At 56.9% G+C, this 25,848-nt stretch overlaps 12 protein-coding genes and 1 non-coding gene across 13 annotated transcripts; 8 read left to right on the top strand and 5 right to left on the bottom strand.

Moving 5' to 3' along the window:
- The first annotated feature begins 99 nt into the window (after window positions 1–99).
- J3D65DRAFT_427165 (uncharacterized protein) lies at window positions 100–657 on the top strand. Its single transcript, XM_066796157.1, has 2 exons — window positions 100–299; window positions 373–657. The coding sequence occupies exons 1-2, from the start codon at window positions 170–172 to the stop codon at window positions 573–575; spliced, it is 333 nt and encodes a 110-aa protein (XP_066653605.1). The 5' UTR covers window positions 100–169; the 3' UTR covers window positions 576–657.
- Window positions 658–1,982, top strand: J3D65DRAFT_427145 (uncharacterized protein). The gene has a single exon (XM_066796155.1). The coding sequence runs from the start codon at window positions 739–741 to the stop codon at window positions 1,618–1,620; it is 882 nt and encodes a 293-aa protein (XP_066653604.1). The 5' UTR covers window positions 658–738; the 3' UTR covers window positions 1,621–1,982.
- Window positions 1,706–3,230, top strand: J3D65DRAFT_427162 (uncharacterized protein). Its single transcript, XM_066796156.1, has 3 exons — window positions 1,706–2,203; window positions 2,256–2,552; window positions 2,603–3,230. The coding sequence occupies exons 1-3, from the start codon at window positions 1,790–1,792 to the stop codon at window positions 2,951–2,953; spliced, it is 1,062 nt and encodes a 353-aa protein (XP_066653603.1). The 5' UTR covers window positions 1,706–1,789; the 3' UTR covers window positions 2,954–3,230.
- A 2,082-nt stretch (window positions 3,231–5,312) lies between these two features.
- On the bottom strand, window positions 5,313–6,444 carry J3D65DRAFT_629259 (uncharacterized protein). Its single transcript, XM_066800724.1, has one exon. It carries the CDS (start codon window positions 6,248–6,250, stop codon window positions 5,624–5,626), a length of 627 nt encoding a protein of 208 aa, XP_066653602.1. The 5' UTR covers window positions 6,251–6,444; the 3' UTR covers window positions 5,313–5,623.
- A 585-nt stretch (window positions 6,445–7,029) lies between these two features.
- On the top strand, window positions 7,030–8,777 carry J3D65DRAFT_427031 (short-chain dehydrogenase). The gene is made up of 3 exons (XM_066796153.1): window positions 7,030–7,679; window positions 7,774–8,025; window positions 8,083–8,777. The coding sequence occupies exons 1-3, from the start codon at window positions 7,354–7,356 to the stop codon at window positions 8,558–8,560; spliced, it is 1,056 nt and encodes a 351-aa protein (XP_066653601.1). The 5' UTR covers window positions 7,030–7,353; the 3' UTR covers window positions 8,561–8,777.
- A 135-nt stretch (window positions 8,778–8,912) lies between these two features.
- J3D65DRAFT_427025 (uncharacterized protein) lies at window positions 8,913–10,510 on the bottom strand. Its single transcript, XM_066796152.1, has one exon. It carries the CDS (start codon window positions 10,348–10,350, stop codon window positions 9,223–9,225), a length of 1,128 nt encoding a protein of 375 aa, XP_066653600.1. The 5' UTR covers window positions 10,351–10,510; the 3' UTR covers window positions 8,913–9,222.
- Window positions 10,511–10,634: 124 nt separating this feature from the next.
- Window positions 10,635–11,417, bottom strand: J3D65DRAFT_530020 (uncharacterized protein; the record flags this gene model as incomplete). The annotated part of the gene is made up of 1 exon (XM_066796665.1): window positions 10,635–11,417. A coding segment is annotated over one exon (783 nt), but the record flags the coding sequence as incomplete, so codon positions are not given.
- A 537-nt stretch (window positions 11,418–11,954) lies between these two features.
- J3D65DRAFT_427037 (uncharacterized protein) lies at window positions 11,955–13,805 on the top strand. The gene is made up of 4 exons (XM_066796154.1): window positions 11,955–12,107; window positions 12,199–12,302; window positions 12,397–13,448; window positions 13,501–13,805. Exons 1-4 carry the CDS (start codon window positions 12,065–12,067, stop codon window positions 13,520–13,522), a joined length of 1,221 nt encoding a protein of 406 aa, XP_066653598.1. The 5' UTR covers window positions 11,955–12,064; the 3' UTR covers window positions 13,523–13,805.
- An 819-nt stretch (window positions 13,806–14,624) lies between these two features.
- On the top strand, window positions 14,625–14,716 carry J3D65DRAFT_t101. Its single transcript has one exon. It is a non-coding gene; the product is annotated as a tRNA-Cys (tRNA).
- Window positions 14,717–15,165: 449 nt separating this feature from the next.
- On the bottom strand, window positions 15,166–17,697 carry J3D65DRAFT_629241 (C2H2 type zinc-finger-domain-containing protein). The gene is made up of 2 exons (XM_066800723.1): window positions 17,324–17,697; window positions 15,166–17,261 (listed from the first exon to the last, which is right to left on the bottom strand). Exons 1-2 carry the CDS (start codon window positions 17,422–17,424, stop codon window positions 15,638–15,640), a joined length of 1,725 nt encoding a protein of 574 aa, XP_066653597.1. The 5' UTR covers window positions 17,425–17,697; the 3' UTR covers window positions 15,166–15,637.
- Window positions 17,698–17,828: 131 nt separating this feature from the next.
- J3D65DRAFT_629239 (uncharacterized protein) lies at window positions 17,829–21,747 on the top strand. The gene is made up of 3 exons (XM_066800722.1): window positions 17,829–18,187; window positions 18,236–19,935; window positions 19,981–21,747. Exons 1-3 carry the CDS (start codon window positions 18,003–18,005, stop codon window positions 21,474–21,476), a joined length of 3,381 nt encoding a protein of 1,126 aa, XP_066653596.1. The 5' UTR covers window positions 17,829–18,002; the 3' UTR covers window positions 21,477–21,747.
- Window positions 21,654–24,081, bottom strand: J3D65DRAFT_591571 (uncharacterized protein). Its single transcript, XM_066797800.1, has 2 exons — window positions 23,711–24,081; window positions 21,654–23,650 (listed from the first exon to the last, which is right to left on the bottom strand). The coding sequence occupies exons 1-2, from the start codon at window positions 23,738–23,740 to the stop codon at window positions 22,061–22,063; spliced, it is 1,620 nt and encodes a 539-aa protein (XP_066653595.1). The 5' UTR covers window positions 23,741–24,081; the 3' UTR covers window positions 21,654–22,060.
- Window positions 24,082–24,482: 401 nt separating this feature from the next.
- On the top strand, window positions 24,483–25,825 carry J3D65DRAFT_629235 (HSP20-like chaperone). Its single transcript, XM_066800721.1, has one exon. It carries the CDS (start codon window positions 24,556–24,558, stop codon window positions 25,522–25,524), a length of 969 nt encoding a protein of 322 aa, XP_066653594.1. The 5' UTR covers window positions 24,483–24,555; the 3' UTR covers window positions 25,525–25,825.
- Window positions 25,826–25,848: the final 23 nt, after the last annotated feature.

The raw sequence follows: 25,848 nt of genomic DNA, 5'->3' as shown, positions 1-25,848 counted from the left end.
CTTGCTGCCGGTGATTCCTTCCCTTACCCACCACCGCCCTACCTTACCTATAGAAGTAGTGTCTCGCTCGTCGACGGCGCTGCTCTCCTGCCTTCTTTTGTCTTCTCTTCCTTTTCTTCATTCTTCATCACAGCCTCAACGTCCCTTGACCTTCTTCTCTGTTCCACTAATGTTCTCTCCTCTCCTGGTGCCCTCCATTGCACCAACGCTCTCGATCCTGGGCCTAGTGTTCTCTGTGTCTGCAATGTTCTTCATGCCCTGCTCTCCATTCTACGGAGCCGGCAAGCCACGAGGCAAAGGTACGTCAAGTCCCGTCGCCCATCAACCTCCTCATCTCCATGACTAACCACCCATCTTGTTCCTCCTCCTCAGGCTTCCCGCATCTACGACCCAAATGCTATTGTGGACGCCCGATACCCCATGCAGGCTGCCTTGGCGATAATTTCGCAAGACCTCGCAGCAGAGGAACTGGCCGGTCGCCCGCGACGCCCTCTACCAAGCCCGACAATTTTCATGTCCGTCGACACCGAGAGCCTACGAGCACAACCACGATCGCCTCACAGAAGTCGGCGTGACAATTCTGGACCTTAACAAAAAGTTAAGGACCGTCGGCCCGGGCCTCTCTTCAAAGAAGGGTTCAACGAAGCAAGCCAGACATTCCATTACAAAGTACAGGAGAACAATGGCTGGAAGAACCACGACTTTGTGGTTGACCGGAGTGACTCTCTGCCCGCTGAAATGGGGGCCTCTCAAACGAAGCTCCTCCGCAGCATTGGTCCGGAAATCCACTCCAGTCTCTTTGCAAACACCGCCCCACTTCTCCAACCAACAGCCTCGACTCCGCCCCCTCTACCTTCCGCATATACTGCGCAGCCGCACAAAACACCAAGGCCAGCAAAACGCAGGGGTGCAGCGAGGCGCAGCATCGACAACATCGACAGCATCAGCAGCAGCGGCGGAGGCGGCGGCGGCGGCGTCCACAGCAGCATTGTGTCCTCCGACGAAGTTGTCCTTCACCACTGTCTCGCCTTTCTTGTTCTTCCGTCGAGGCCTTTGGGTCTCGATCGGAGGGTTCAGGCCCACCCGTATGGTAAGGTTGAAGAGTCCGATTTGGTGGGGGTTGTCTATTCGAGAGTCAGTCCTGCTACTCGTCACACTTGGAAGAGAGCACCAACCCAAGCCCTTCCTCAAATTATGACAGGAATCCTCCTAGGCCACGAGCCGCTGGGAATCCACCATCCCGATGACTCCGTTTTCCTGCCAGTCGAACCCGACCTTGCTCAGCCATTTGATGTCGTTGTCCGCGGCGTGGAAGACGAGGACGACACGTCTGGGCTGACCTTGCTGGATCGGCTCGGGGATTTTGTCGCTGGGGCCGAAGCCCATCACGGCTTTCAAGTTCTGAAGCTGCTTGTAACTGGGAGGTGGACACATTGGTCGACGGCGTCTATGATTAGGGGCAAGCTTGCGGCCGCCAGAACCTCTTCGAGATTTGCGGAGAACGGCAACAGGAGATCGTTTTCCTTTGCGGAGAACGGAAACAAGAACTCGTCATCATTTGAGGAGAACGGCTGCCACTGCAATTGCCGACGCGACGCAGATACTCCGCGACCGTGGTGAGGTCACATTCGACGAACCTCGTCTTGGCTGTCCTCGAGACCACGCAACTGGTTTCCGCGAGGGCCGCGACCACGAAAAGGCCAGCACCGTCAACGCCTTCAAGCAATTGACGGCAACCATCAAGGCCCAGCAGCACCATGTCATTCAAGAGCTCGAGAATCGCCAAAGCATGAAGATTGCTGAGCTCCAACAAGCCCACGCCCGTGCTCTCCAGGAGATCAAGGATTCGATCGTCGCGCTGGGCATGTCGCTCGAAGAGGCTCACAGGAGCAGCTCTCGTCCTTTGCAGAGGCCGGCAACCAGTCCTCGTCGACCTTTGCGAAATCCGGCGACCAGCACTCCTCGACCTCCGGCAACAAGAGCATCTCGTCGCCCTTTGCGAAGTCCGCCGGCAACCAGTACCCCTCGACCTTTGGCACGACCGGCAACAAGAGCATCTCGTCGCCCTTTGCGAAGTCCAGCAACAAGAGCGTCTCGTCGACCTTTGAAGCGGCCGGCACCAACAGCTTGTCGTCCTTTGGAGAGGCCGGGAACAAGAGCTCATCGACCTTTGCAGAGGTCGGCAAGAAGGAGCCCGAGGTATGTTAGTCCTTCTGCCACCCAAATTGATGGATCACCACTGACGAGTCTCTCAGCTGTCCATCAAGCCCGCCCCGAAGCGCAAGGCTGTCGAAGTGATTTCTCTCTCGGACGACGACGACCAGCCGTCTCTCGTCAACCCACGCAGCCAGGACCTCAAGTACGGCACGGCCCGACGTCGCACTCAGTTGCGAAAGGTCATGGAAGCAGCTTCGAAGTTCGCACTGCCGTTCGCCGCTCCGTCTTCCTCATCGTCAGCTCCCACCTTCAAGCATCCGTCGTTCCTTGTTGGGGGCGGCGCCACCACTGCTGAGCGCCTAAGCCAGATGATCCGACCAGAAACAGCCTTCCCAGTAAGTTACTTCCTAAGCTCTTACTCATTACTTCTACTAATTAGGATTAGGGCTTCCCAAACGTGACGGAGTCAAGGACGAACTGGATTGTTACCACGCGCCACACACTCACCAATATGGGTGTTCGGAAGTCGGACCTTGTTGTCAACCTGGAGGCGGTCAAGTACTACCTCATGCCCGCTTACGAGACGGACCGCCGCGCCCACGAGATTTATGATCGGTACATGGATCCACACACCGCGCCAGGAAAAGTCACTGGAGGATGGGCCTGGGCGCCGATCAAGGAGTTGCTCCTCATGTTGGAGGAGATGCCTGAAAGCCTTGACTGCAACGACCTCCATGAACTTCTTGCCTTTTTCAAGTACAGGTTCCCGAAGACGCTGTCCGGGAAGCTCAAGTAGCAACCTGTCAGCCTTTGCGGGGTTCTGGTACAAGATCGGTTTTGAGAGATGGAGCTGAATGCTCCTTGTCGTATCATCCCGTAGAAATGCTAGAATGCTCTTGAAAGCTCCTGAGTGGGCCATGCCCCCTCATGTAGTTTATTGGCGGTGGGTTACGTTGTGGCCTTGGATGTGTCCTCGTTCAGGGAGCATCCATTCACTGCGTCAGGTGCACACAAGGAGCATTCATCCGTTTAGCCTCTTACACGGCCGTGGAGAAAACAAGATTTTGCCGACAAGGGCAATGTGCTGCCAGTGTGGGGCTCGTAGGAAGCCAGTAGGAAGCGTAGTCGGGGTGGTCAGGAGTGACGACTTCGGGAGGGCCGGGTGCTTGTTGTGTGGTAGATGCACACGCGTTGGCGAACGGGATCATATGAGTGTGTCTAGGTCGATCATGCAGAACCACTCTCGGAATTGCCGCCCTTTATCAAGTTGGGATAGGGCAAGGTAACATCTCAGCATCTCGAGACCAACGAAAGGTAGGGCTGTGAGGCTTAGCCTACACTTTCTTCCTGATGGGTCAATGTGGGGTCAATAGGATCTATGTCAGTAAAGACTTTCTGTGTCATCATGGATCCTTTTGCAGGTTGATATGCTCTTTGGGGCGTCAGCGCCTACATGGGTTGATCGTGTCGTGGTCTACGCTTTGGTTGGGGATGCCATCCAATGCACTGCCAGCCGTGAAATGGATTGCATTGCCGTCAAGTGGGCTCTTGATCGCCCCCGCTGAACAGACGCCCCTGGGGTGGCGGTGTTGGTTTAAAGGTGCGCTCGTCTGCCTACCTTGCACTTCCGTCGGTTGGCGGAACTGACGAACGAATGGAACGCGCATGGATGGATGGCAGGGGCAGCAGCAGTAGCAGCAGTCAGAGGCCGAGGCCGAAAAGCCCTGGCCCAAGCCAAGTCCATGATGTTTCAGTCTGCCATGCCAAAATACGTCCGAGCTGGCTCTGAGAACGTATGCTGCAGGTCCCAACTCTTTTCAGATTCCAACTCTTTTCGGAGCAGCAGCACCTCGAGCAGCGCGAGAAGTTGCGCAAAGTGCACGAGAAGACTGAGCAGCTGGAGAGGGAAAAGAAGGATGCCGGTGAAGTGCTTTTGCTCGACAATACACATGTCTGCTTCGAGCACTCGGCGTACGTCGATCGACAGGTCTAGGCGCGAGCGCCGCGGCCGGTCGAGTTCGCTGTGATTACGTGCAACACTTACTGATGTGCATGTATGTATAGCGTCCGGCGCTTGGCACCTTGCTCTTCATCATCTCCACAGCTCGGCGGAAGACGATCATTGGGGCGCGCTCACGTGGCGGCTCCAAGCCAGTCTCTGAGCAGGGGGTGCACGGGGTAGTGGGTACATCATCTGACGCATGGAGTAGGAGAAGGGGAAGTCGGGGTCGGGGTCGGGGATGCGGGAGCCCGTGTCTGGAGAAGTGAGAAGTGTTGGAGACAGAAAAGAAAAGGAAGAAAGGAAGGAGAGGAAAGGAGCTATGGCCACATTTGTTTGGACGCGTTGCTGCCGGGCTGACTGACTTCTCGCAACGGCAACGTAGTGCTTCTAGAAGGTCAAGCGAAGCGCGGCGGAAAGGAGAGCGGAGCCAGTGTGGGTACCCCGTCGCGGGGGCTCGTCAGGCGGGCGGCACGGCAGGGCAACACGGGCAAGTGATGTGCTCGTCGGTGGGTGCCGCGGAGGCAAGTGGGCCGGTCCGGGTCTGTACTACGGTGGGACGTTGCGCACGGCAAGGAAAGCGAGCGAGCGAGCGAGCGAAATGAAGTGGGAGATCAGAGGGGGGGGGCCCCGGTGACCGACTTGTCGTTGTTCTTGGAGGGAGGGAGGGAGGGAAGACGAGGCCTTGAGCCACATCGCAGCGCGCTTGAGATTGCTGCTTTTGGTCACACTAAGGAGATGTTTTTCCTTGCTCGAGTGGGTTGCACATCCGGGACGCACGGGTTTGATGAATGGTGATGATGGGTACGAGGTGTGTATAGACACGGACTGCTTGGGTTGAAGTTGGTGCCTAAGAATTGTGACAAAGCTCTCGAGTGAAGAGAGAGCGTCGACTCGCCAGTGTACCCGTGACCGACGAAAAACAACTGTTTTGAAATTTGTTGTTGAAGATGGCTGGCTGGCTCAGTGCGCTGTTGTCGGAAATCGAATCCCAAGCGGCCGAGAGGAAACAAAGCCTGGCAGTATCGAGTCAAGCAGATTGTATCACATCACAGGCCGTGATGTCCGCCACAGCGCACGCGTCACGGATGAAGGAACCATCTCGTGGACGAGGAGGGAGACAGACGGCCAGCCACGCAAAAGTAGAGGATGGGCCGGCGTGGTTTGGCTGTAGGAGCGGGATGCTTTTTGCTCGGGACTCGGGACCCCCACACTTCCCAAGCAACTGGTACGGCCAGGTAAATTTAGCATTGCCATGGCACGCTCCGAAACCGGGGAAGTACGGATGGCGAATTGGCGACAAGGGGTCCTGCGTCCAGCTCCCGCAGAGCCTCTGCTCATCTACGAGACAAAAACACAAAATAACAACATGGCTGCCCGTATCTTGTCCTCATGACCCTGCTCAGCCCTTCTGCGGGCGGTTGGCTTGTCACATTCCAGGCTCCTGTGCGGAAGTCCGTGCTGGGCCTAACGTCGACGGTCGAGTCGCCGGGGCCGCCGACGAGAGCCAGCCACAGCACATGTGCAGCAGCACGCAGAGCATGTCCAACCGGCAGCCGTTGTCAGGGACTGGTAGAGACGAGTTGACCACGAAAAAGGCGAGATGTTGCCGAGCTGGGCCCTTGTGAGTCGCCACTCGCCGGTCATGGAAGCCGGGAGGGCTTCGAGAAAGTAAAGAAAAAAAGGGACCTTTGAATTGGTTGCCAGGGTCCAGCTCCAAGACGAGGGAGCCAGAGGCAATGGATTGAGCCATGCCGACCACGTGCCAATCCACGGCCACGACCGAGGCAGGCGGACTAGAGAACGAACGGGGCCCAAGGCATCCCCCCCATCAAGGTGCTGGGGTTGATGAAAATGTCTCTGATGCTTGGGCAGCATGAACATCTGGCGGGCCAGGAGCAATTTCTCGTCGACACACAGGGCCCACAGGCGGGTTTCCAGAGGCGACCGGGTGGTGATGACAGGGCTGAGGAAATTTTCACGACGCTGAGTCGCGGTTATGGAGCAGGTGCAGGGAATGGAGCGAGAGGGTGCATGGTTGAAAGAAGCGTTTTTTCTCGGGGGGCTGCAGTGCGACATGATCGCCCAGCGCATCCTTGCTTATCTGTGCATTGCATCTCGGGACGCCACAGTGACAGGATTGGGATCCAGCGTCAACGGTGCAGCAATGACAGTCCAGCGGTGAGAGGGAAACGAAATGAATCGAGTCGAACTGGGTGATGATGGTGGATGATGTTACTGTTGCTGGGCCGTGTGTTTAGTGATGGCGATGTGCAAACATCATCGGCTGCATCATCGAGGGACGGCCAAGCTTCAGGGTCTGGTCTGGTCTGGTCTGGTCTTTGGAAGCGAAGCCGAGCAGAGCAGAGCAGAGCAGAGGAGGGAGTGCCTGGCAATCAATCATGATCCCAGGCCCAGGGTCCTCGTCCTGATGAAGTCGCGGTTGCGCAGGTGGCGGAAAGCGTGGGACTGTGACATCAACCCTCCACTCATGCCTCTCGGGCTGTTCTGCGAGCCGCAATGCCGACACGACGGAACCGCGCTTACATACTAGACACGAATTACACGCATCGCAAAAGTATCCGCATAAGTGGGTTTCGCGTCGTCGACTGGAGACAAAAATTGGATAGCGTGCATGGAGCGACAGGCCAGCAGAGTCAGCAATCAACGGCGCCTCGTCTAGGAGTAGCAGCAGCGAATGCCGACGGCCAGGCTCGATTCAATGCGATGGGATGGTCCATGGCTGGGGGGCTGGAGGGCGGATGGCTGGAGCTGAGGTGGGTTGGTGTGGAATTCTGGGCCTGTTGGCGTTGGGTGAGTCGGTGATGTGAGCACTGAGCACTGACGGCGCGTCAAAGTAGAAACAGTGGACCGCTATGGAGCTTGGACGGCTCTCGTCTCCATCCGCTGCCACCAGCTCCCACGGCAGGAGGCGCGAAGGCGTTGTGGCCTTGCCGCCACGTCTCTCTGAATAATCCACTGCCTCCAACCTGTCAATAAAAAGCCCTCCTCGCTCCCCGTCGCCGCAGCCTGGCCACCTTCTTGTACTATCAATCCATCCTTCTTGTCGTGCGGAAAAGCGTCTCCTTTTCGTACCAATCCAACCACTATCCACTAGTCCCCTCCTTCGCCGAACACATACAACGACAACAACTCTCCACCAAAACCTTCTTTCAATCCCTCCAGACATCAACGCCATGCTCTCCCGCAACCTCGTCTCGCGCATCGCGGCCCGCCGCGCCGTCCCCCGCGCCGCCGCCCAGGGCGCACGCTTCTTCAACCAGGGCTCCAAGGTCGAGCACGCCGAGGAGGTGCGCGCCGGCAAGATCATCACCGTCACCTACAAGGACGGCGTCAGGCAGGAAGTCGAGATTCCCGTCGAGCCCCACAGCACCGGCCCCGTCGCGCCGTCCGGTGCCGACGAGAAGCAGCGTGCCTTCCCCCTCGACTCGAGCATCCTGAGTCAACTCAACCCTACCCTGAAGAAGTTTACCCTGCCCGGCAAGGTTGCCGTCGTCACTGGGTGAGTTTTGCCGTGTCCCGTCATCCCTGACGCCTTACCCCTGTCTCGGTTTCTTATCTCTCAACCAACGCCATGTGCTGACCGTCATGGACAGTGGTGGCCGTGGTCTCGGCTTCAACATGGCCCAAGCCCTCGCTGAGGTCGGTGTCCGTGGCATTGCCATCATGGACGTGCAGAAGCCGCTGGGCGAGGAGGCTGCCCGCGAGCTCTCGGAGCAGACGGGCGTCGACGTCCGCTTCTACCAGGTTGACGTCCGCGACGGTGACGCCATCACCCAGGCCGTCGAGGACATCAACGACCACTACGGCCAGATTGACGTGCTCCTCAACGCCGCCGGTATCGCCGAGTAAGTTGCCTGCTTCCCCCTGACTCCTTCTCTCCAGCCCTAACACGCCGACTCCAGCTCCAACATCAAGGCCGAGACGTACGACACGGAAATGTTCCGCCGCCTCATCGACATCAACCTGACGGGCGCCTTCCTCGTGGCGCAGGCCGTCGGCCGCAAGATGATCCTGTCCAAGCAGGGCGGCAGCATCATCCTGGTGGCGTCCATGTCGGGCTCCATCGTCAACTACCCGCAGGAGCAGTCGTGCTACAACGCGTCCAAGGCGGGCGTCGTGCAGCTCACAAAGTCGCTGGCCACCGAGTGGGCCCGCCACGGCATCCGCGTCAACGCCATCTCCCCCGGTTACATGGACACGGCCCTCAACCGCGTCCCCGCCCTCGACGCCCAGAAGAAGATCTGGATCGAGAACACGCCCCAGAAGCGCCTCGGCGCCGTCGACGACCTCAACAACCTCGCCGTCTACCTGGCCAGCCCCGCCTCCAACTTCATGACCGGCTCCAACAACATCATCGACGGCGGCTACACCCTGTGGTAAGCGAGCGGCGCTTTGCTGCCCGCCACGGGGTTGCTTTGTCATGACTCGCTTTTGCCATTTTCACCCGTAATCCGTTGTCGATGACGATGTTGTCATGCACGCGTCAACTGCATATACCCTCTCCCTCTCCCCATCTCTAACAGAGATCTCGGGAGAAGCACAAAAGACCCACCCATCTAGATCTCACATCTTCCAGCATCTCTCAAAAACTACGGCGTTATCTTTTCTCTTTACGTCTTTAGATTTCTTTTATCGTTGGGACACGATCGACAGGAATCATAGAAGCATGTTATGCTGTTTTATTATTTTTGGAATCAGCAGATTAGACCGGCGGAGGAAAGAGCGGCATCTTTTCTGGAATTTGTCGGCTGGAGGCGGGCGTTGGAGTACCTATGTCTCTGTCTCTGTCTCGTTCAAGCGAAGTAATTAGATTTTTTGGCTTTTTTGTTAGAGAGAGAAAGGGAAAAGTGGAAAACGTCGAAATATGGCGACTTGCGGATGTTCGCTCTTATGGGAAATTTTATCACGATTTCAATCTTCATCCAAGTCGCAGTGTTGACATGTCTGTGTGACTTGGACAGCGAATACTCCCCTGAACGGTTTGGGGATGCAGAGTGGACTGGACATCTTCGGCGTGTTCATCTCCAACTCTTTGGAGTCTATCAAAAGGGCTTGTGGCCAGAGTGCATTGCCTCTGCGTTTGCGGCGACACTGGTTCGCATGGCAGCAACACCACAGGGGACGGAGCTGATTGACGAAACACCATCGAACGCCGCCGCTTGCATGGCCGTTCGGAGAGCAGATTGGGTGGCTGGCTGTGGTGCCGATTCATCAGCGTGGGCAGAGCCTGCTTGAAGGTGTCTGGACGCAGAAACGAAGACAAACTCGTTTGAGCCGAGTTGGCCTTCGCGGGCAGGCACCAAGAGGGACACAAGTGACGCACACCGACTTGAAGAGACGACGAGACGGGATGAGCGGCGCGGGAATGGATGGAAAGTGGCACTGTGGCAAGAATCGACGGCAAGTGGCGAAGAGAAGGAGACGAGGAAGAGGAGGCACGAGCAATGGTTCGGTGTGAACAACAGGAAGTACTGGATTCGGCGAAGTAGAGAAACAGTGTCTACATAGAGTACAGCGCTGCATTGCGTGTGCGAACTGGCCTGGCATCCTGCCGTGCCAAATCGCACCTTTCTGAGAGAAGGTGAAGAGAGAGCAACGAGGCGTCGACCGCGGCGGGACAGGACAGAGGCAGCTCCGAACGAAGAAGGATTGAAAACTCCATGGCGTTGTCCGCCACGAGAAAAGACATTCGCCTGCCCGCTCGCTCGCCCCAGCCGGCCGGTTATCGTGAGGTGGGTCCCGTCCGGACGACCTGAGTCGAGGGCGATTGAGCAACGAGACCCGGCCGGCCGAGGCAAAAGTGAGGCGGAGTGGAGACGAGAGAACAGACGAATCGGTAGTGCGAACCCCAGATTATTGGCGCCAGAGGATGATTTACAGCCAGGAACAGGAGAGATATGGATCCAGGAGCCAGCCTTGCCGACGGGCTGGGCTGATGATGAGAGCAAGGAGGGAGGGCTCCACTCCACCAGGACCAGGACCAGGACCACGGCGGCACCGCCGAGCGGGCGGGGGCTCCCGCGGCGGGCACGGCACGGCGGGCACCACTTCACGATCCTGATCCGTGCGTAGGGTTTAGGGCGTTGGCGTTGCGGACGGGAGTGGGTGAAGAGTGGGTGCCTGCGTGCCTGGGCTGAACTGGACCCTGCTTTCGAGCCTTGGTCTGTCATTGGTTGCCGCTACTTGCTGCTGTTATTGGCTGTCGAACCCCCGGGCTGGCTTGGATTGGGAAATGGCCGAGTCCGGTCGATGAATTCGGGGACGACTTGACTTCTGGACAGTCTGGAAACTGCCGCTTTTCTTTGGCTTTCCTCGGTTTGTCGTCCTACAGCTTCCCGCTCGCTCTCGCAATCTTTGCCCGCTCTTGTTCCTCCGTTTTCCTCGCAAATGCAATGTTTCTGTCGCGATAGACATTTTCCCACAACTCCAGAACTCCTTCCAGATTTTCTGCGCCTTGCTTCTTGTTTAGCGGCTTCAGTCCCTCTCGATATATGAGCTGGTCCATCACGACTTCGAGCACCTGTCCATTCTTTTTCTCCGCTCCGCCGGATGAAGGTCCAAGCAAGTCGTCGTACGCCCGCAGCATGGTCACCATGGGCGTCTTGGCATCATTCGGATACCTCTCCATGAGTCCCTCGGGAGCCAGAGCCGTCTGGATCATGTCCGGGCAAATGGCATTAATGGTAAAGCCATGCGCCGCAGCGCTCGGTGCCAGTGACCGCACAAGGCCAAGTAGACCGTGCTTGGCGGTTGAGTACTGCGGGACCGAAGGGATTGGGTAGAGCGCGGCCGAGGAGGCAGTGATGATTATGTCCTTGTTTGCGGACGGCGAGAGCGAGGCGTAGTGCGCAAAGAGCTTGATGCCATAGTAGACACCAAAGAGATCCACCTCAAGAGTCTTCATGTTAGGCCTGGTGGGCAGCGGCGGCGCGGAGGAGCCATTGGTCGACGGAAGCGTGTTGAAAATGTCGTCGCGGTCATCAATGCCGGCGTTGAGAGCGGCAAAATCGACGCGCTTGCGCCATTCGAATGCGCGGGCAAATGCGCTTGACTGAGAGGACCACGAAGAGACGTCGCATTGGACAAACAGAGTCGCGTCATTTGGAAGTGAGGCAGAGCGTGGTGGAGGTTTGAGATCCAGCAGAACAACGTGCCAGGCTTTGGAGACAAGGTGCTGGGTCAGAGCCAGCCCTATGCCCGAGGACGCACCAGTGACGACGGCGACTGGGTTGGTCATGGTGACAGGTGTGCTTGGTATGGCAAGCCATCCTTCTTCATGTTCTTTATATCTCTGGGGCTTGCTGAGATGCGGAGTCAGCCATGCCCCGCATCTTGAGTCGTATGCGGCAGCTCATGGCACGGCGCCTTGAAGTAGGGAGCGGTTGCGACAGAGCTGGAGATTGGAGCAGGTAAGGTAGTTGCTGAATACTGCAGCAGATGGCAGAGATGCGGTGCACTGGTTGGTCGCCGTGAGCTGCCGCGGTCATGCAGAAGAGGCGGACACTCGGGCGCCAGCGGTGGCCGGCTGGCGCTCAGCTTCATCAGGTCAAAGACGGTTCAGGCTCGGCGCCGCGGGCGCAAAGTTAACCTTGTCGCCAAGATGGATGACGCAGGCCGGCGAAAAGTCATCGCGGACACGAGTGAGGGTTTGATGCTGACAGACATGGACTGGTGTTGTGGTCGCAATATCGGGGCTGAGGCCGTGGCGCTGCGCTGCCACCCAGCAGCCGGCTCTCGCGGATGGTTTGCTTATTAGGAACGCTATGTACCCGCTGACCAGAACACCGCCCGCTCGTCACCCAACCTCATCCTCAACGTCTCCCACCCCATCCCTCGAGTCCTCCCCAAATCGCCCTCCCTCTTCACCTCGCCTCCCTCTCGAGAATGCCGCTCGGTATCCACAACCCTCTGCCCTCGTCCGTCGGCAGTAAGTTCTTCTCCCCAGCCCCCGCCGTCCTCGGCCGCCTCAATTCAACCGATGACGTCGCCCCACGCTGACGCCTGAATCTGCATTGCAGGTGAAATCAAGAAGACGGGTAAAATCCTCGCCTCCTTCGTCGACCCCCGTCAGTCTTTTGGTCCAGATAAGATCATTCCCCCGCAGGTCCTCGCCAATGCCAAAGTATGTCTCACACGCCACTCCCCGCTCGACCGCCACGGCTCTCGCGCCCTTGCACAACTCCATAAGCCACGTCTAACATTTGCTCTTTCGGTAGGGTCTCGCAGTCTTGACCGTCTTCAAGGCTGGCTTCCTCGGCTCCGGTCGTTTCGGCTCTGGCATCGTCGTCGCGCGTCTCCCAGACGGCAGCTGGTCAGCGCCCTCCGCCATTGGAACCGTTGGAGGAGGATTCGGTGGCCAGATTGGTTTTGAGTTGACCGACTTTGTCTTCATCCTCAACGATGCCTCGGCTGTGCGAACATTTTCCCAGGCCGGCTCGCTGACTCTGGGCGGCAACGTGTCAATTGCCGCCGGACCCGTGGGTCGCAATGCCGAAGCAGCTGGCGCAGCAAGCTTGAAGGGCGTCGCCGGCGTGTTTGCATACTCAAAGACCAAGGGTCTCTTTGCCGGTGTCAGTTTGGAGGGTAGCGTCCTCATTGAGCGCCGCGACGCCAACGAGAAGCTCTACGGCCGCAGGATTACGGCGCGACAACTCCTCGAAGGCAACGTCCCAGTCCCTCCGGCAGCCGACCCCCTGATGCGTGTTCTCAACTCGCGCGTCTTTGCCGGCGCGGCTGGTGGAGCTCCTGCGTCGGATGCCATGTACAACGACATGCCCATCTACGATTCTTCTCACGAAGACGTGGTTTGGCAGGGACGCCGCGGCTCAGCATACGGAGAAGGCGTCCGCGGCCACCGCACTGGATCCACCAACAATGAGTTCGGCCCGCCTTCTCGCTCCTCTACCTGGACGGACGACGTGTACGACCGCCCATCACCTCAAAACACTGGCATCAACCGATCCTTTTCCACCCGCGCAAACCCCAACGAAACCTTTGACAACCTGGACAGACGCAACCGTGCTGTCAGTACCGGCGACTATTACGGAAGCAAAAAGGTCGGTCCAGCCAGGCCAACGGCGCCCAAGCCTCAATTTAGGAAATCGATGCTGGGCCCCAACCAAGCCATTGCCAAATTCACATTCGACCCCGACCAACCGGGCGACCTGGGCTTCAAAAAGGGTGACATCATCGAAGTCACTAAGCGGACAGAGAACGAAACGGATTGGTGGACCGGAAAGATCGGAGGCCGGGAGGGAATTTTCCCAAGGTACGCGCCGCTCCATTCGAGTCATCTGCCACAATGCTAACACCAGCTGCAGCAACTACGTGGAAATGGTCTAGGGAAATGGCTCCACAGCGCACCGATTGGTTGTGAAATTCTGCTTGATACCCCCCAGAGTCTGATTTTATCATCATCCTACCTACCCACCCACCTACCTACCACGGTTCAATGAATGCACAACGAATGGGATACCTACCAACTGTCGTCTTTGTCTGTCGCACGGGTGAGGCGCTGTTGCATATATTTTCTTCACCTGCCCCCGCTTTACGAATTCTCTTGATCCACTGCGTTCATTCATAGATCCTGATCTTTTTTCTCCGCTGTACATATTGTCCTAGCGCTCTTTTTTTCTTTTTCGTTTCTCTCGTTGGACTGTGTTGTCCTTGTTTTGCGCGTCATTTTATACCACGGGGCATAGCAAGGCGTCTCAGTCTTCGGGTCCTCCTCCTTCTGCATAGCCGCACCACAGTGGTGGGTGTCGAAAGAATTGAGACTTTCTGGCGATGTGAGAGCGCATATGGTGCATTTGTTACCACTGTAGTTGCGCTTCGAGTCCTTTCTCTTTCTTCCAACCCTTTCGCCTCAAATCTTGTATCGACGTCGACGGATTGACAAAAAAAGTCCATGCGGACAGATGGGTACATGTACTGTAGCTTGCTGTGCGCACGAGGAAAAATGGTCAACCTTTCACGGACGCTACTTGCTTGCCCTCCACACACTTTTAAGCCCCGCCAACTGCATGCATGCAGCGCAGCTTGGCAGGATCGCGCGTCGTTGCGTCAATTGAGTTATCTAGCTGAGTACATGTACTTTGGGTGCTCGAGGAAATTGTTGATGATAGGCGCGGTGGAGTTGGTGAGCTGCCCGCGATGACAACGCTAGCTGCATGTAAGATAGGTACACAATACAACACAATCATCACCACACTCCTTCTTCTCCACCACATCTTCGCCCTCCCTCCCGTCCCCCCCCTCCCCAGCCAGCCAACTCAGCCCCCATATGCCCTCCCCTCCCCTTAGCCCCCCTCTCACGACCATCCCACCACCACCCGTTCCCCGCCAGACATCCCTCCCATCCCTCTCCCTCCACCACCCTCTCCACCCCAAAGAATCACAATATTACACATTCATAATGTCTGCAATTGAGGCCTTTTTCCATCAAGCAGCGGTAGCTCAGTGGTAGAGTGTAGGATTGCAGTGTCTGAGATACAGCATCCCATCCCGAGGTCCCCGGTTCGATCCCGGGTCGCTGCTCTTTTGTTTTTGTTGTTTTGGTTGGGTGGAGGGGAGAGTGGTTGGAGGAGGTTTGTTTTGGGCTTTGGATTTTGAGGGTTGGGTTGGATGGTGGTGGATGGTGGGTGTGGGTGGTGTTGGGGGGTGTTGGGTGGGAAGGAGGTGGGTATTCAATAGCGGCGGCGACGGCGGCAGTGGGATGCGTTGAATGAGGGATGTGGGGAGCGAATTGCGTATAAGGATAGGTTGAGTAGAAGCGCGATTGTTCATTTTGGCGTTTTTCTCTCTTTCCTTTTTTTCCCTTTTCTCTTTTCTCGTGAAGACAAGGCAAGACCAGACGAAAACATCAACCAATCACTCGTGTCAATCTAATTTAGTGGAAGGATGGATGTAGGCATAGAGCGAACGAGTAGGCAAGATACATGATCATAGACTTGTCATTCTGTCCGGCCGGTAAAGACGGAGAGTGGATGAAGACAAGATGCTTCTTCTACGCATGCGCATCGCGCCATTCTTCTTCTTTTCCCATGAGATTGATAAGATAGGTGGATAGAAGTGTGTAGTGTGGGCTAGCGATTTATGGTAACAGCAAGTACAAGACCGACATGCTCATGGAGCCAGCAAACGTGAGTGGTGTTCGTGACGTCAAAGCAGCCCACACGGAGAGGGGGTCCCTTGCAAACTCAGGGGGTAGAGGAAATACAAGCCGAGGCGCGACAGGAAGAAGTGAGACAAACCAAACATCACTGAGAACAAGACAAAGGTACGTGGTCTGGTAACAGCAGCAATCCTCGTTTATTTTGCGCAAGGAAGATAAATGTATAGACAGGCCCTGGGAAACACCACGTCCTGTTCTTCACCTGGCCATGCATCTACCCGCGTCCCCTTCTTCACCCACTCAAAGAGAGAAGGAAATGGGGACGCTCTGCCTGGCTTTTTTCTTCACCCACCCACGTGCAAAGTCGGCGCCCGAGACATGCAACGCGTGATTCTGGAACATGCAAGAAGTAGTAACAGCCCAACGCCAAAGAGAAAGTCGAGAAAAACCCTTTCCCATGACGCGAGTCGATCACTGGAGAAGCGGATCCTGTTGATTGTTAGCTGGCGAATTGTTTTTATGATGAGATGGCTGTTCAGACTTACCCTGAAGTGCTTTTGGAAGTTGCCCTTCTTGTTCTTTGTCCACTCGGCCCGCGCCTGCTCGCGCTGCGCCTTTTTGTTTTCTCTTCGCTCGGTTGCTCTGATTTCCCTCTTTTTGATGTCGGTGACACCGGCCAGGCCCCTTTCCGGACGCGACACGACCTGCCTGTCACGGTTGCGGCCTCTGCCGCGGTCGAGCTGGCTTTGGCCGGGCTCCAATTGAACACCGCCCTCGGCCTCGTCGTCGTCGTCGTCGTCGTCGCCAGAAGATGCGTTACGCATGGCTTGCGCCTCCTCGATGGCCAGACGTTCGGCGCGCTCGGCAGCCGACGGGTAGTTGCGTAGGTTCTGGCGGAAGTAATGGCGCAGCGAGCGGTGTCCGGCAGTGCGGCCCGTCGGGAGGTGCATTTCGTACTCGTCATGGTAGACGGCTCTCGGTCCCGTGTGCGCGTGACTGTGGTATCCGTCAGCCGCCTTGTGGGGGCGCGGATCTGCGTGCGAGTGGTGGCGGTGTTGTCCAAGTTTGGCGTACCGGTGCGAGCGATCATCAATGGGAACAGACGTGATTTCGTCCGTTGGCACATCAGAGACGCTGCTGTCCGTCTCCCAACCATCCTCGCCCTCGCCGTCCTCGCCCTCAGTGACAGAGCCTTCCTCGTCGTCGGAATAGGTGCGCGTAAAGTCGTAGTATTCGCCAATCTCAAGCATCTGGTCCTCGTCTTCGTAAGCAATTTTGCAGTGGCCGCGGTCCCTCATGTGGGTTTGGATGCCCGTTGCCGTGTAGACGATCTTGTTGCAGTAGAGGCACTGGCAGAACTCGTGAATCTTGCGCCAGAGAAAGCGGAGGAGACCGCTGAGGTCGTCCAGGTACTCTTGCTCGGGAATAAACAGGCCATGGAAGCGCTGCATATGGCCAAGGTTGAGGTCGCGAGTTGGCGAGCGGAAGTTGCAGAACAGGCAGTCGACAACTTCGGCTGGCGGCTCAATTTTGGCAGAAGTGGTGTCGACAGTAACGGTGGCGGTCTTTGTTGCTTGCTCTGCGTCTGCAGACGAGCCTTCTCCCAGAGAAGCATTTTGAATACCATCCACAACCTCGGATACTTCGGAATCGGTGTCTCTGTCTGGGAGCGCGGTCGAGGTGGAGTCTACAGTTTCTCCAAGCGAAAAAGTCGAGCTCATGACTGATGCAGCATCATCGTCCCCCCGCGAAGCCCTCGCGACATTTTGACGGTGCTTTTGACTGTTCAAGTGGTTTGCGTAGGCATTTTCGCTAAAGTAGGTCTTTTGGCAGGCGTCGCACGACTTTTCATATTGAGCCCTGGCGGCAGTGGCGGCGGCAGAAGCCTTGTTCGCAAGGACTTTTTCGGCAAAAATTTCGGACGAGAGAGGAGGCAGCGAGGCAACTCTACGCTTCAGGTTGTAGCGGCTTGGAAGGGAGCGGTCAGCGATGGAGAGACAAAAACAAATGTGTAGCGGAAAATCACTCACTGCCAGTCGGTCTGCATGTGGGCGCGCTGCAGTTCGCTGGCGCGAAAGGCGACCTGGCAGGTGTTGCAGGTAAACGGGTGCGAAGACTGATTGGAAGCCATGGCGTCTAGTGGTTGAGCAGAGTTTGGGGTGACGGCGGGAGGGTGGGCGCGGTGGAGGAAAAGTCGTGGTCGGCGACTACGGTGCTGGAGGGGCCAGCAAGCGAACGGTGAGCCGCGAAAGAGCGGGAGATTGCCACGAGGTCGTCGACGCAGAGCGAGGGCGCGAAGAATTCAAGGGAGAGGGTTGGCGAGGACAGGCAGAGTGCGGTGAGATTATTGCAGGGCCGGCCAGACCTTGTGGCGAGCGCGAGCCGACGATAAGTCCAACATTAGTGAGTCTTGGACGGGGCCGGTAGGGCTGAGTTGGTTGCATGACGTCTAAACCCTTGTGTTGCTGACTGATGACCTGGACCACACATACCTAGGGATCCCCTCCGCTCGGTTCCTGTCGCGGCGCACGGCCACCGCACCCATCCCATCCCATCCCATCCCATCCATCCATCCATCTCCCATGACATCTGCGCCTCCCGTGCGTGCTGTGCTGAGTTCGACAGTTCGACATCTTCTACCCCACGACCCCTCTCGCCTCGCCTGGCCAGCGCGCCTCCTCTCCCCGACCTCCACAGCAACCAGATGAGATGACGACCGATGCGCGCGGGTCTCCGCCACAACTCTTGGGCGGTACCCAGCAGCTTGCCGACGCTCTTTCGAAGGACCCGTGGCGCCGTCTGCTCGCAAGCTCGCGGGTGCTGGGCTCGCACGAGTTAAGCTTCCGCGACTCGAGTGCCACGCGTCTAGCTACTTTCCAGTCTTTGGTCCGCCGGTATGTTGACCCACCAGCTGCGCGAATGTGCTCCTGACGCGCCGCAAGGTACACTTTGCAGATACGCCATGGCTGCGACAACCCATACTGCAACAAGCCCACTTGCTTCAGCTGCGTCAAGCGCGTCACATCGAAACCTCTCCGACGTCCGACGTCCGTCGCTGCCAGGACTCTCGCATACCACTTGGCAAGTCAGGACGACCCCGAGTCCGGCTTGTGCAATATTGTCGATGGCCCTTCAAACTGGATGCATGTGGGCTCTCTGGTGCTGCGTGACGGATGGTCCAGGAGAATAGATCACAGGTCATTCTTGCAAAATTTGTACAGCACAAAAGTCGCTCGGACATTGAATCAAACTGGCCGTGTTGGGTTGGCAAGTCCTGACAGCGCAACATCCGGAGACCGCGCTGCTAAAATCGAGACTGGATTCGAGTACCTGACGGCGTCTGGTCACGGTACCACAATCACAAGTCGTCCGGGGAATGTGGAAGCCCAACCAAAACCAGTCTCGGCTCAAAATACCCAAGTCGACGTTCCTTTGCCATCGCGTTCAACCACGTCTTCCAAGACCAACGGTCTTGTCTCTGCACATACGTCTCCGGTGCTCAACGGGAAAACAAACAAGCCAGCCAAGGGGCGAGCTACTTCAAACAGACTGTCGTATGGAAAACTTGGAAACTCGGATCAATGCCTACCAGCGCCGAATGGAAAACTTGCGCCTCAGGGGAAACCAAATGGAGTGCCGAGCAAAAAGCCAAATGATAAGACGCCTACCAAGAAGCCACCCAAGCGGAACTATCCTCGATCGTCGAGCGTGGAAAAGCCCGTTCCTGCCAAGGACCTGCAAATGAACGATTGGCCGCGAAACAGGAGAAAATTCACCGCGAGCTACCTCTCGTATTCAATCATGAAGGACCTGAAAAGTCTCGCACTCGCCGAAAGAGACGATAAGCTGCAAATCCATTTGCCTGGCGGCATCCCGAGGTACGATTCGGAGAACAAGACATGGAGTTATGTCGACGAGTCTCTTCATCAGTGCCTTAGCAATCCAAAACGTCTGCTCGCATCCTTTCGCGACGAAATCGACGCTCGTTTCAATCCACTACCGCATCTTCATCCAGTAAAGATGCACCGGGCGTTTGCGGCATGGCAAGGCATCAATGGCGCACTTGTATTCGACAGCTTGTGGCAGAGTCTCGAGTGCTTGTTCATTCCGCCTCCCGAGCTCAAAATTCGAAAGAGTTCAAAAAGCAAGCATTCCAAGGCACAGCGCTTGTCGCTCCATGGTGACAAATTGACTCATGTACCCGACGAAGACGCGGCACACATCATCATGATCTGTATCCATGCTTTGAGTGCGCTCGGTGACACCGCAGAAGATTGGGCCAAGCTTGCTGGTGAGACTCCCAGGGCCGGATTGATGTCCCTGGACCAACTCAGCTACGAGCCCGCGATCAGACTCGCCACTCGTCTGGCTCGAGCAATCAGCGCTCGACAATGCTTCTCCGAGATGCTTGCGAAGACTACAGAGGTCTCATCACGCTCACCAATCCTTCTGGTCTACGCCCATGTTAGGAGTTGTCGTGGAGTGCAGACCGACAACAGCCTGGGATGGGATTGGGATTTATTACTTAATGGGAATCTGAGGCTGTGGTTAGATGAAATTCTCTTCAAGACGTGGCGCGGCGAGCACGAAGTCAAGCGATGGGATGCGTTTGGCTCTGCCGCCGAATGCCTACTGGCAATGTGTAAGTGCATCGCATCTGGCGTTGTTCTATACTGAGACTGTGTAGCAACGTACTTTGGGCCCGATTTCGAGAATGAGCTCAACGTCGTCGTCGAAAAATGTCGCTTCAGGCCCGATATCGACCTCGTGGAAGTTGTCGCCAGCCACTGTGATCGCCGAGACGATCCCAACGTGCGTCACATCCTGGAGTATACATTCTTCTTCCCCGACGTTTTCCTTCTCATGTGTTTCCGCGCTCTCAACTTTTTCACCATCTCCAGGCATTTCACGACCGCGGGAAACAACTTCCACATTCAGGAACGATTTCGAAGGCACTTTTTAAATCACACTTGGCAGCGATATCTGGACGATAACTATGCCGTCGCTTCTAGTAGATACCTCACGCTGGACGTACGGCGAAGTCACGTACTCGAAGATACGCTCAACCAGCTGTGGGGCTTGGAGAGGCGACAGCTAGTGCTTCCTCTCAAGGTCCGCATGGGAAAGGATGAAGGAGAACAAGGTGTAGACCAGGGAGGTGTCGCGCAAGAGTTCTTCAGAGTCGCCCTCGCCGAAGCATTCAACCCGGACAACGGCATGTTTACCGTCGACCCGCAGACGCACATGGCCTGGTTTCGGCCCATGTCTCCCGAACCACTCGAGCGGTTTGAGCTCATTGGTCTCCTTTTCTCGATTGCCATTTGCAATGGAATCACGCTCCCCGTCTCGTTTCCTAGAATCTTGTACACAAGACTCTTGAAGCGAAGCCGCCCCGGACCGTACTATATTGGAGATGGATGGCCCGAGCTGGAAAAGAGCCTCCAGTTCATCCTCGACTGCGAAGAAGAGGTGGGTGACATACTCGGCCGCGATCTCGTCTTTAGCATCGACGCCGGCGGCCTCCTCATCAATATCAACATGGCGGCCATGGACGAGGACGACGAGCTGCCCCCGCTCGGTCATATCCTCAACTATGCCGACGAGTCGACCCTCAGCTCGCCCAACCCTTCCATCAACTGGCCCCCTACGGGGCCCGACGCTCCGCCTCTCACCAACGAAAACCGCGCCTCGTTTGTCCTCGACTACAAGGACTGGCTGACGTACCGCTCCGTCAAGCCGCAACTGACGGCCTTTATGCGCGGCTTCGACGCCTGCCTGCCGCGCTCGCACCTCGCGCTGCTCGAAGCGCGGCCGGCCCTCCTGCAGAGCATCGTCGAAGGGCACCGCGAGATCGACACGGCGCAGCTGGAGCGTGTGACGCGGTACGACGGGTACAGCGCGACGCACGAGACGATCCGCGCCTTCTGGAGCATCGTGAACGCATGGGACCAGGAGCGCAAGCGCAAGCTGCTCGAGTTCGTCACGGCCAGCGACCGCGTGCCTGTCGCCGGCGTCCAGAGCCTCATGTTCTGGATCCAGCGTAACGGCAGCGATGGCGAGCAGTTGCCGACTAGCTCCACGTGCTTTGGCCGCTTGCTGCTGCCGCAGTATGAGTCGAGGGAGAAGATGGAGCGCAAGCTTGTCGTTGCGCTCGATAATGCTCGGGGCTTTGGTGCGGCGTAGTCGTGTGCTTGGCTCTGTGTGGAGGGGATGGTTGATGCGGAAGTGGTGGAGGTCTGTGTGCGAGTGGATGAGGGACCCACGAGACTGCATTCAAGCAGCCATTAGAAGTAGACACAGCATGTGAGGTTGTATAGGCAGACAGGAGGGAGCATTCCCGCCCGCATCCAAATTTCCATTCCTTCATCAAGAACCACCTGATTGATCAATACTCTTCACATTGTGGCACTACTGTAGATACCGAGACTAAGTGTCTAAGCCTGTTCAACATGCTTCAGCAACGCCGTTTAAAATGCCAGTGTCGTGGTGCATTTGCAATCATCAGCAACGCCAGAAATCCGCCAAATACCCCTTGTGGTAGCAAACGCCGGCCAGATGAACGCTCCTTCAACATTCCTAGTGTGATAGCAAACGCTAGCCAGATGAATGCTCCTTCAACGCCTCGCTAAATGGGCTAGCGTACGTGTCTTCATGTCGTTTCGTGTCGTGTCAGTTTATGGCGCCGCGTTCTGTTCTGTTTGTTCGCCTTCTTCGTCAGCGCCAGATCATATCTCCATCTCTTGCTTGCTTGCATCGCAAGCACTGGGCTAACTCCGAGCCCGCCGGCCCGTCACGCTCAGCACTCCGCTGCCGACCTCGACCTTCCAGCCCTCCCTCACCAGCATGCGACCGACAGCGGGTCCAATCTTGGCCTTGCCGCCATCGCTGTGCCGGCCGACGCCTGTCACGATGCGGTACTCGCCGCCGCCGTCGCCCCAGCCCTTGATGCGGCGCTCGCCCAGGCCATCCCACCACTGCTGCACCGCCGAACGTGCGATGCGCAGCGCGTCGCGCACGCTGACGCCGTGCAGGTCGAGCGACGTCGCCGAGCTCTGCGACGCGACCAGCTCGTCGGCATCTGACGACACGGCCGCCCGGTACGCGCGGTCGTAGTCGCGCCCCAGCTGCGCGTAGTAGGACGCCGCGGCGCCGCGGTGGTTGGTCGACGACGCCGTGCAGTGGAGCGACGACGCGGCGCTGAATGCTGCGGCGCGCTGCGCGGCTAGGCTCGCGGGTGTGTTGGGGTGAGGGGACGGCGCGAGGCTTGACGACGCGTGGGCGGATTCTGACAGGACGTCCGAGTCGATTTTGAGGGGTGCGTATTGAGGGATTATAGGGGTCGCATTCGCCATAGAATTGCCCCGACCCCGCGATTGTACTGGAGGACCGATGAGGGCTTTTGCCAGTTCGTGCGCGGCGGCTGAGGAGGGATGTGTCAGGCGTATAAGGGCCAGAGCCTGGGGTGGTTCGAGGGAGAATTCCGACATCAGGTCAATGGCGCGCGACGTGACCAACGGATTTGGTTCAGATTCACCGTTTGGATCCGAGCTGTTGTCGATTTCTTGCTTCAGCAAACTGTCGATGGTCTTGCGCATAGAGGCGCTGTTCTTGTGGTACAGTGACCAAATCATCTTGTGGTCGAGATCAACTCTGGAAGAAATGAACGAGACGTCTTTGCTGCCCGAGTCCCAACGACTCTCAACAGGCGAGGCGGGCTCTGATTGTGTTCTTGAATATTCATCAAGGTTCATGAACTTTTGCTTCTTCTTGCCCTTCTTCTTGCGGCCGCGCGTTCCATTGGTGTCCGCTGCAAACGCGTCGATTCCTTTCCTCGTAAAGTCTTCACCACCCTCGACGCCATCCAGCTCTTCAAACAGCACATGATTGAGAAGCTCGTCCGTCGTCTTTTCATAATCCGAGTTGGACTTTTTGAGGATGAATTTGATCGTCTCGAGCTTGAGCGTCGGAAAGGTCTCGGCTAACTGGGCTTCTTTTGATGCGTCGTCAAGCCCCTGAAAGTAGTCCATGAACGCACTGGGCTCCAACGGCGTCGAGCTTCCAGAGCTACTGCTCCCGACCCAAAGAGAAGACATGCCGTGTGATAAGCTTGTCGCGTCCGTCTCCGATACGGGAGAAGTTGTGCTGCGTTGAGAGTGTCGGCCATTGTCCGGGGAAGTGTCTTGGGCGCCCTGGCCGCTTGTTCCAGAGGGATCAAAGTCGGTGAATTGTTCAGTTACGGCGCTGTCCCTGAGTAGATCGAGTTGCGCGCGCGCTTGGTCGAGCGCATTTGGTTGGCCTTCATAGTCGGAGTAGATGGCATAGACCAGGGCAGCATCTAAAGCCGGGCAGTACTCGCGCTTGATTCGAGTTAGCACATGCAACACGTTATGCAAGGAGCACAATCTTCAGGCGCATACCTCGAGTTCGGCGAGCCCTGGTTGGTCCATTTCGTGTGTAGGTCGAGCTTCAATCGACCGACGGCGGGTGCCTATTGAAGGATGAGGGGACAGGTTGGTTTTGCATGCTCGATGAGAAGATGACTGGCAGATGGAGCATTGCGATCCAGGTAGAATCGTCAGTGTTGTGAGATGGACAGGGAGTTGGAAGGTTGTACACCTTTCCCGATGGAACCAATTCAATGACGCACATCGTGTCGGCGCGGATAAACCAAGAATCCGATAGACGGAGCTCGGGAGCGGAGATGCCGCCTCGCCGACTCCGTCTGGGTGTCAGGGGTCGGGGCAAGTCAGCCACGGACAAAACACTTTGATGCTGCCTTGAGCTTCAGTGTTTCTGTCTAGGATGACAAACTCACTTATTGACTCATCTACCATCACAAGAATATGCCAGAAGGCTCTCCTCAGTCACTCTACTGTTTACAGTGCAGGATCACCAAGGTTGCTGTGTGGCGTCGACCGTCGCCACGCTAAGCGCCACAAGGTGTGAGAGGATCACAACTGCTAGCTCTGTCGACGAATCCTCGCGTGCGAAAAGCTGTTGCCTGTGGCTAGCCTATACCTTCAACTTCGAGCTGTTTCTTTGTTTCTGTGTCACAGCCTGCTGGTTGTCCTATGGCGTGCGCCGGAGCTTACCAAGCTTCGTGTAGTGGCGATTAGCCTACGTACGCGTCTCTGCCTGTCGTCCATAGTGACAGGATGTTAGAGCTGCCCCTCTTTATATAAACTCACGGTCTGTTGCTTTCACCATCACTTTCAACCCTCCACTCCATCTCTACATCACACCTCTCGAAAACACCTTCAACATGCCTTCAATACGCTACGTCAACCAAACAGCTCCCTTTTGGGACTTTGTGGCAAACCTGGAAAACCAAGGTACCACTCATCCCTTCTTTACCTCCCGATCTGGCGACAACCAAAACACCTCGGATGATGAACGCCCCTGGGGACCGTGGGGAGCTCGGTTCCATCCCTTCATGGGCCCGGGATGCCCCACTGGATGGGCTCGCGGCCCTCATCCTCCCTCGCCTCCAAGGGCTCCTCATGGCCCAGGACATCACCACCACCCTCCTCCTCCTCCTCCTCCCCCTCCTCACGGATTTCCCCACCCACCTCCTCCACCTCCGCACCCGGAAGGTTTCTCAGCAGACGTAAAGGGTGACCAAGACCGCGCAGGATCCCCCACTCCTGAGAACGATGGGCCTGCTCCCCCTTACGCCGAGGCCGAATCCTCGTCAGCACCCTACGGACATCATGTTCATCCCCATCAACGAGGCCATGGACGTCGTGGTGGCCGTCGCGGTCCATGGGGACGCGCCAGCTGGGCCGGCGCTCCATTTGACCTGAGCGGCTTTTCGGATCTTTTCCAACGACAACTGTTTGGAGAGCAAGGCGACGGAGAAAGAGACGCCATGCAAGGCGAGTTCAAGCCCGAGGCAGACGTGTTCGACACGGAGACCGCGTACGTCATCCACTTGTCCATCCCCGGCGCGAAGAAGGAAGACGTCGGCTTGAGCTGGGACGCCGAGAAGAGCGAGATCAGTGTCTCCGGTGTCGTCCACAGGCCCGGCGACGAGGAGCTGCTCAAGACCCTGGCTTTGAACGAGAGAAAGGTTGGCGCCTTTGACCGCAAGATTCGCCTTGGAAGCCGCGCAAACCCTGCGCAGGTTGACAGTGACGCGATTACTGCCAAGCTGGAGGACGGCATCCTGAAGGTCGAAGTGCCCAAGCTGGACAAGGACTATGTCGAGATCAAGAAGGTCGACATTTTGTGAAGGACGAACTCTGAAGAAATCCGAAACGGAGACAACATGATGAATCTACGATAATCTCAATGCCTCGATGGCCATCCTGGATAAACCAAAAAAATTCTTACATATCAAACCACAAAAAAATGGATGTTTGCTCTTGGACTTTTCTCAATGAAATGTGAAATGAAATGTTTGCAAAGTGATGATGCATGTAGGCGGCGATTGATGGTGTTGTTTGCGTGCAGGCTTGACCCCGCCACAGAGCTCCCTTGCCGTTTGTGTGGTTGCCCTGCGGGGTCAAGCGAACGTCATTCGGCAGCCGTGGAAGCTTCCTTTCTTCACCACCAC

Source organism: Phyllosticta citribraziliensis (genome assembly GCF_038025025.1).
Source record: "Phyllosticta citribraziliensis strain CPC 17464 chromosome Unknown J3D65scaffold_8, whole genome shotgun sequence".
Lineage (NCBI taxonomy): Eukaryota > Fungi > Ascomycota > Dothideomycetes > Botryosphaeriales > Phyllostictaceae > Phyllosticta > Phyllosticta citribraziliensis.
This window is presented reverse-complemented; position numbering and strand designations above follow the sequence as displayed.

Excerpts from the sequence above, each read along its gene's own strand:
- J3D65DRAFT_427162 (XM_066796156.1), top strand. The coding sequence starts at position 1,790 with ATGAAGATTGCTGAGCTCCAACAAGCCCACGCCCGTGCTCTCCAGGAG. Across the intron at positions 2,204-2,255 it reads CAAGAAGGAGCCCGAGGTAT|CTGTCCATCAAGCCCGCCCC; the intron begins GTTAGTCCTTCT and ends CGAGTCTCTCAG. Across the intron at positions 2,553-2,602 it reads GACCAGAAACAGCCTTCCCA|GGCTTCCCAAACGTGACGGA; the intron begins GTAAGTTACTTC and ends AATTAGGATTAG.
- J3D65DRAFT_629241 (XM_066800723.1), bottom strand. The coding sequence starts at position 17,424 with ATGGCTTCCAATCAGTCTTCGCACCCGTTTACCTGCAACACCTGCCAG. Across the intron at positions 17,262-17,323 it reads CACATGCAGACCGACTGGCA|CCGCTACAACCTGAAGCGTA; the intron begins GTGAGTGATTTT and ends CTCCCTTCCAAG.
- J3D65DRAFT_629239 (XM_066800722.1), top strand. The coding sequence starts at position 18,003 with ATGACGACCGATGCGCGCGGGTCTCCGCCACAACTCTTGGGCGGTACC. Across the intron at positions 18,188-18,235 it reads TTCCAGTCTTTGGTCCGCCG|GTACACTTTGCAGATACGCC; the intron begins GTATGTTGACCC and ends ACGCGCCGCAAG. Across the intron at positions 19,936-19,980 it reads CGAATGCCTACTGGCAATGT|CAACGTACTTTGGGCCCGAT; the intron begins GTAAGTGCATCG and ends GAGACTGTGTAG.
- J3D65DRAFT_427037 (XM_066796154.1), top strand. The coding sequence starts at position 12,065 with ATGCCGCTCGGTATCCACAACCCTCTGCCCTCGTCCGTCGGCA. Across the intron at positions 12,108-12,198 it reads TCTGCCCTCGTCCGTCGGCA|GTGAAATCAAGAAGACGGGT; the intron begins GTAAGTTCTTCT and ends TCTGCATTGCAG. Across the intron at positions 13,449-13,500 it reads CGGGAGGGAATTTTCCCAAG|CAACTACGTGGAAATGGTCT; the intron begins GTACGCGCCGCT and ends CACCAGCTGCAG.
- J3D65DRAFT_427031 (XM_066796153.1), top strand. The coding sequence starts at position 7,354 with ATGCTCTCCCGCAACCTCGTCTCGCGCATCGCGGCCCGCCGCGCCGTC. Across the intron at positions 7,680-7,773 it reads AAGGTTGCCGTCGTCACTGG|TGGTGGCCGTGGTCTCGGCT; the intron begins GTGAGTTTTGCC and ends CGTCATGGACAG. Across the intron at positions 8,026-8,082 it reads AACGCCGCCGGTATCGCCGA|CTCCAACATCAAGGCCGAGA; the intron begins GTAAGTTGCCTG and ends CGCCGACTCCAG.
- J3D65DRAFT_629235 (XM_066800721.1), top strand. The coding sequence starts at position 24,556 with ATGCCTTCAATACGCTACGTCAACCAAACAGCTCCCTTTTGGGACTTT.
- J3D65DRAFT_427165 (XM_066796157.1), top strand. The coding sequence starts at position 170 with ATGTTCTCTCCTCTCCTGGTGCCCTCCATTGCACCAACGCTCTCGATC. Across the intron at positions 300-372 it reads CGGCAAGCCACGAGGCAAAG|GCTTCCCGCATCTACGACCC; the intron begins GTACGTCAAGTC and ends CCTCCTCCTCAG.
- J3D65DRAFT_427025 (XM_066796152.1), bottom strand. The coding sequence starts at position 10,350 with ATGACAGACCAAGGCTCGAAAGCAGGGTCCAGTTCAGCCCAGGCACGC.
- J3D65DRAFT_629259 (XM_066800724.1), bottom strand. The coding sequence starts at position 6,250 with ATGCGCTGGGCGATCATGTCGCACTGCAGCCCCCCGAGAAAAAACGCT.
- J3D65DRAFT_591571 (XM_066797800.1), bottom strand. The coding sequence starts at position 23,740 with ATGGACCAACCAGGGCTCGCCGAACTCGAG. Across the intron at positions 23,651-23,710 it reads CAGGGCTCGCCGAACTCGAG|CGCGAGTACTGCCCGGCTTT; the intron begins GTATGCGCCTGA and ends ACTCGAATCAAG.
- J3D65DRAFT_427145 (XM_066796155.1), top strand. The coding sequence starts at position 739 with ATGGGGGCCTCTCAAACGAAGCTCCTCCGCAGCATTGGTCCGGAAATC.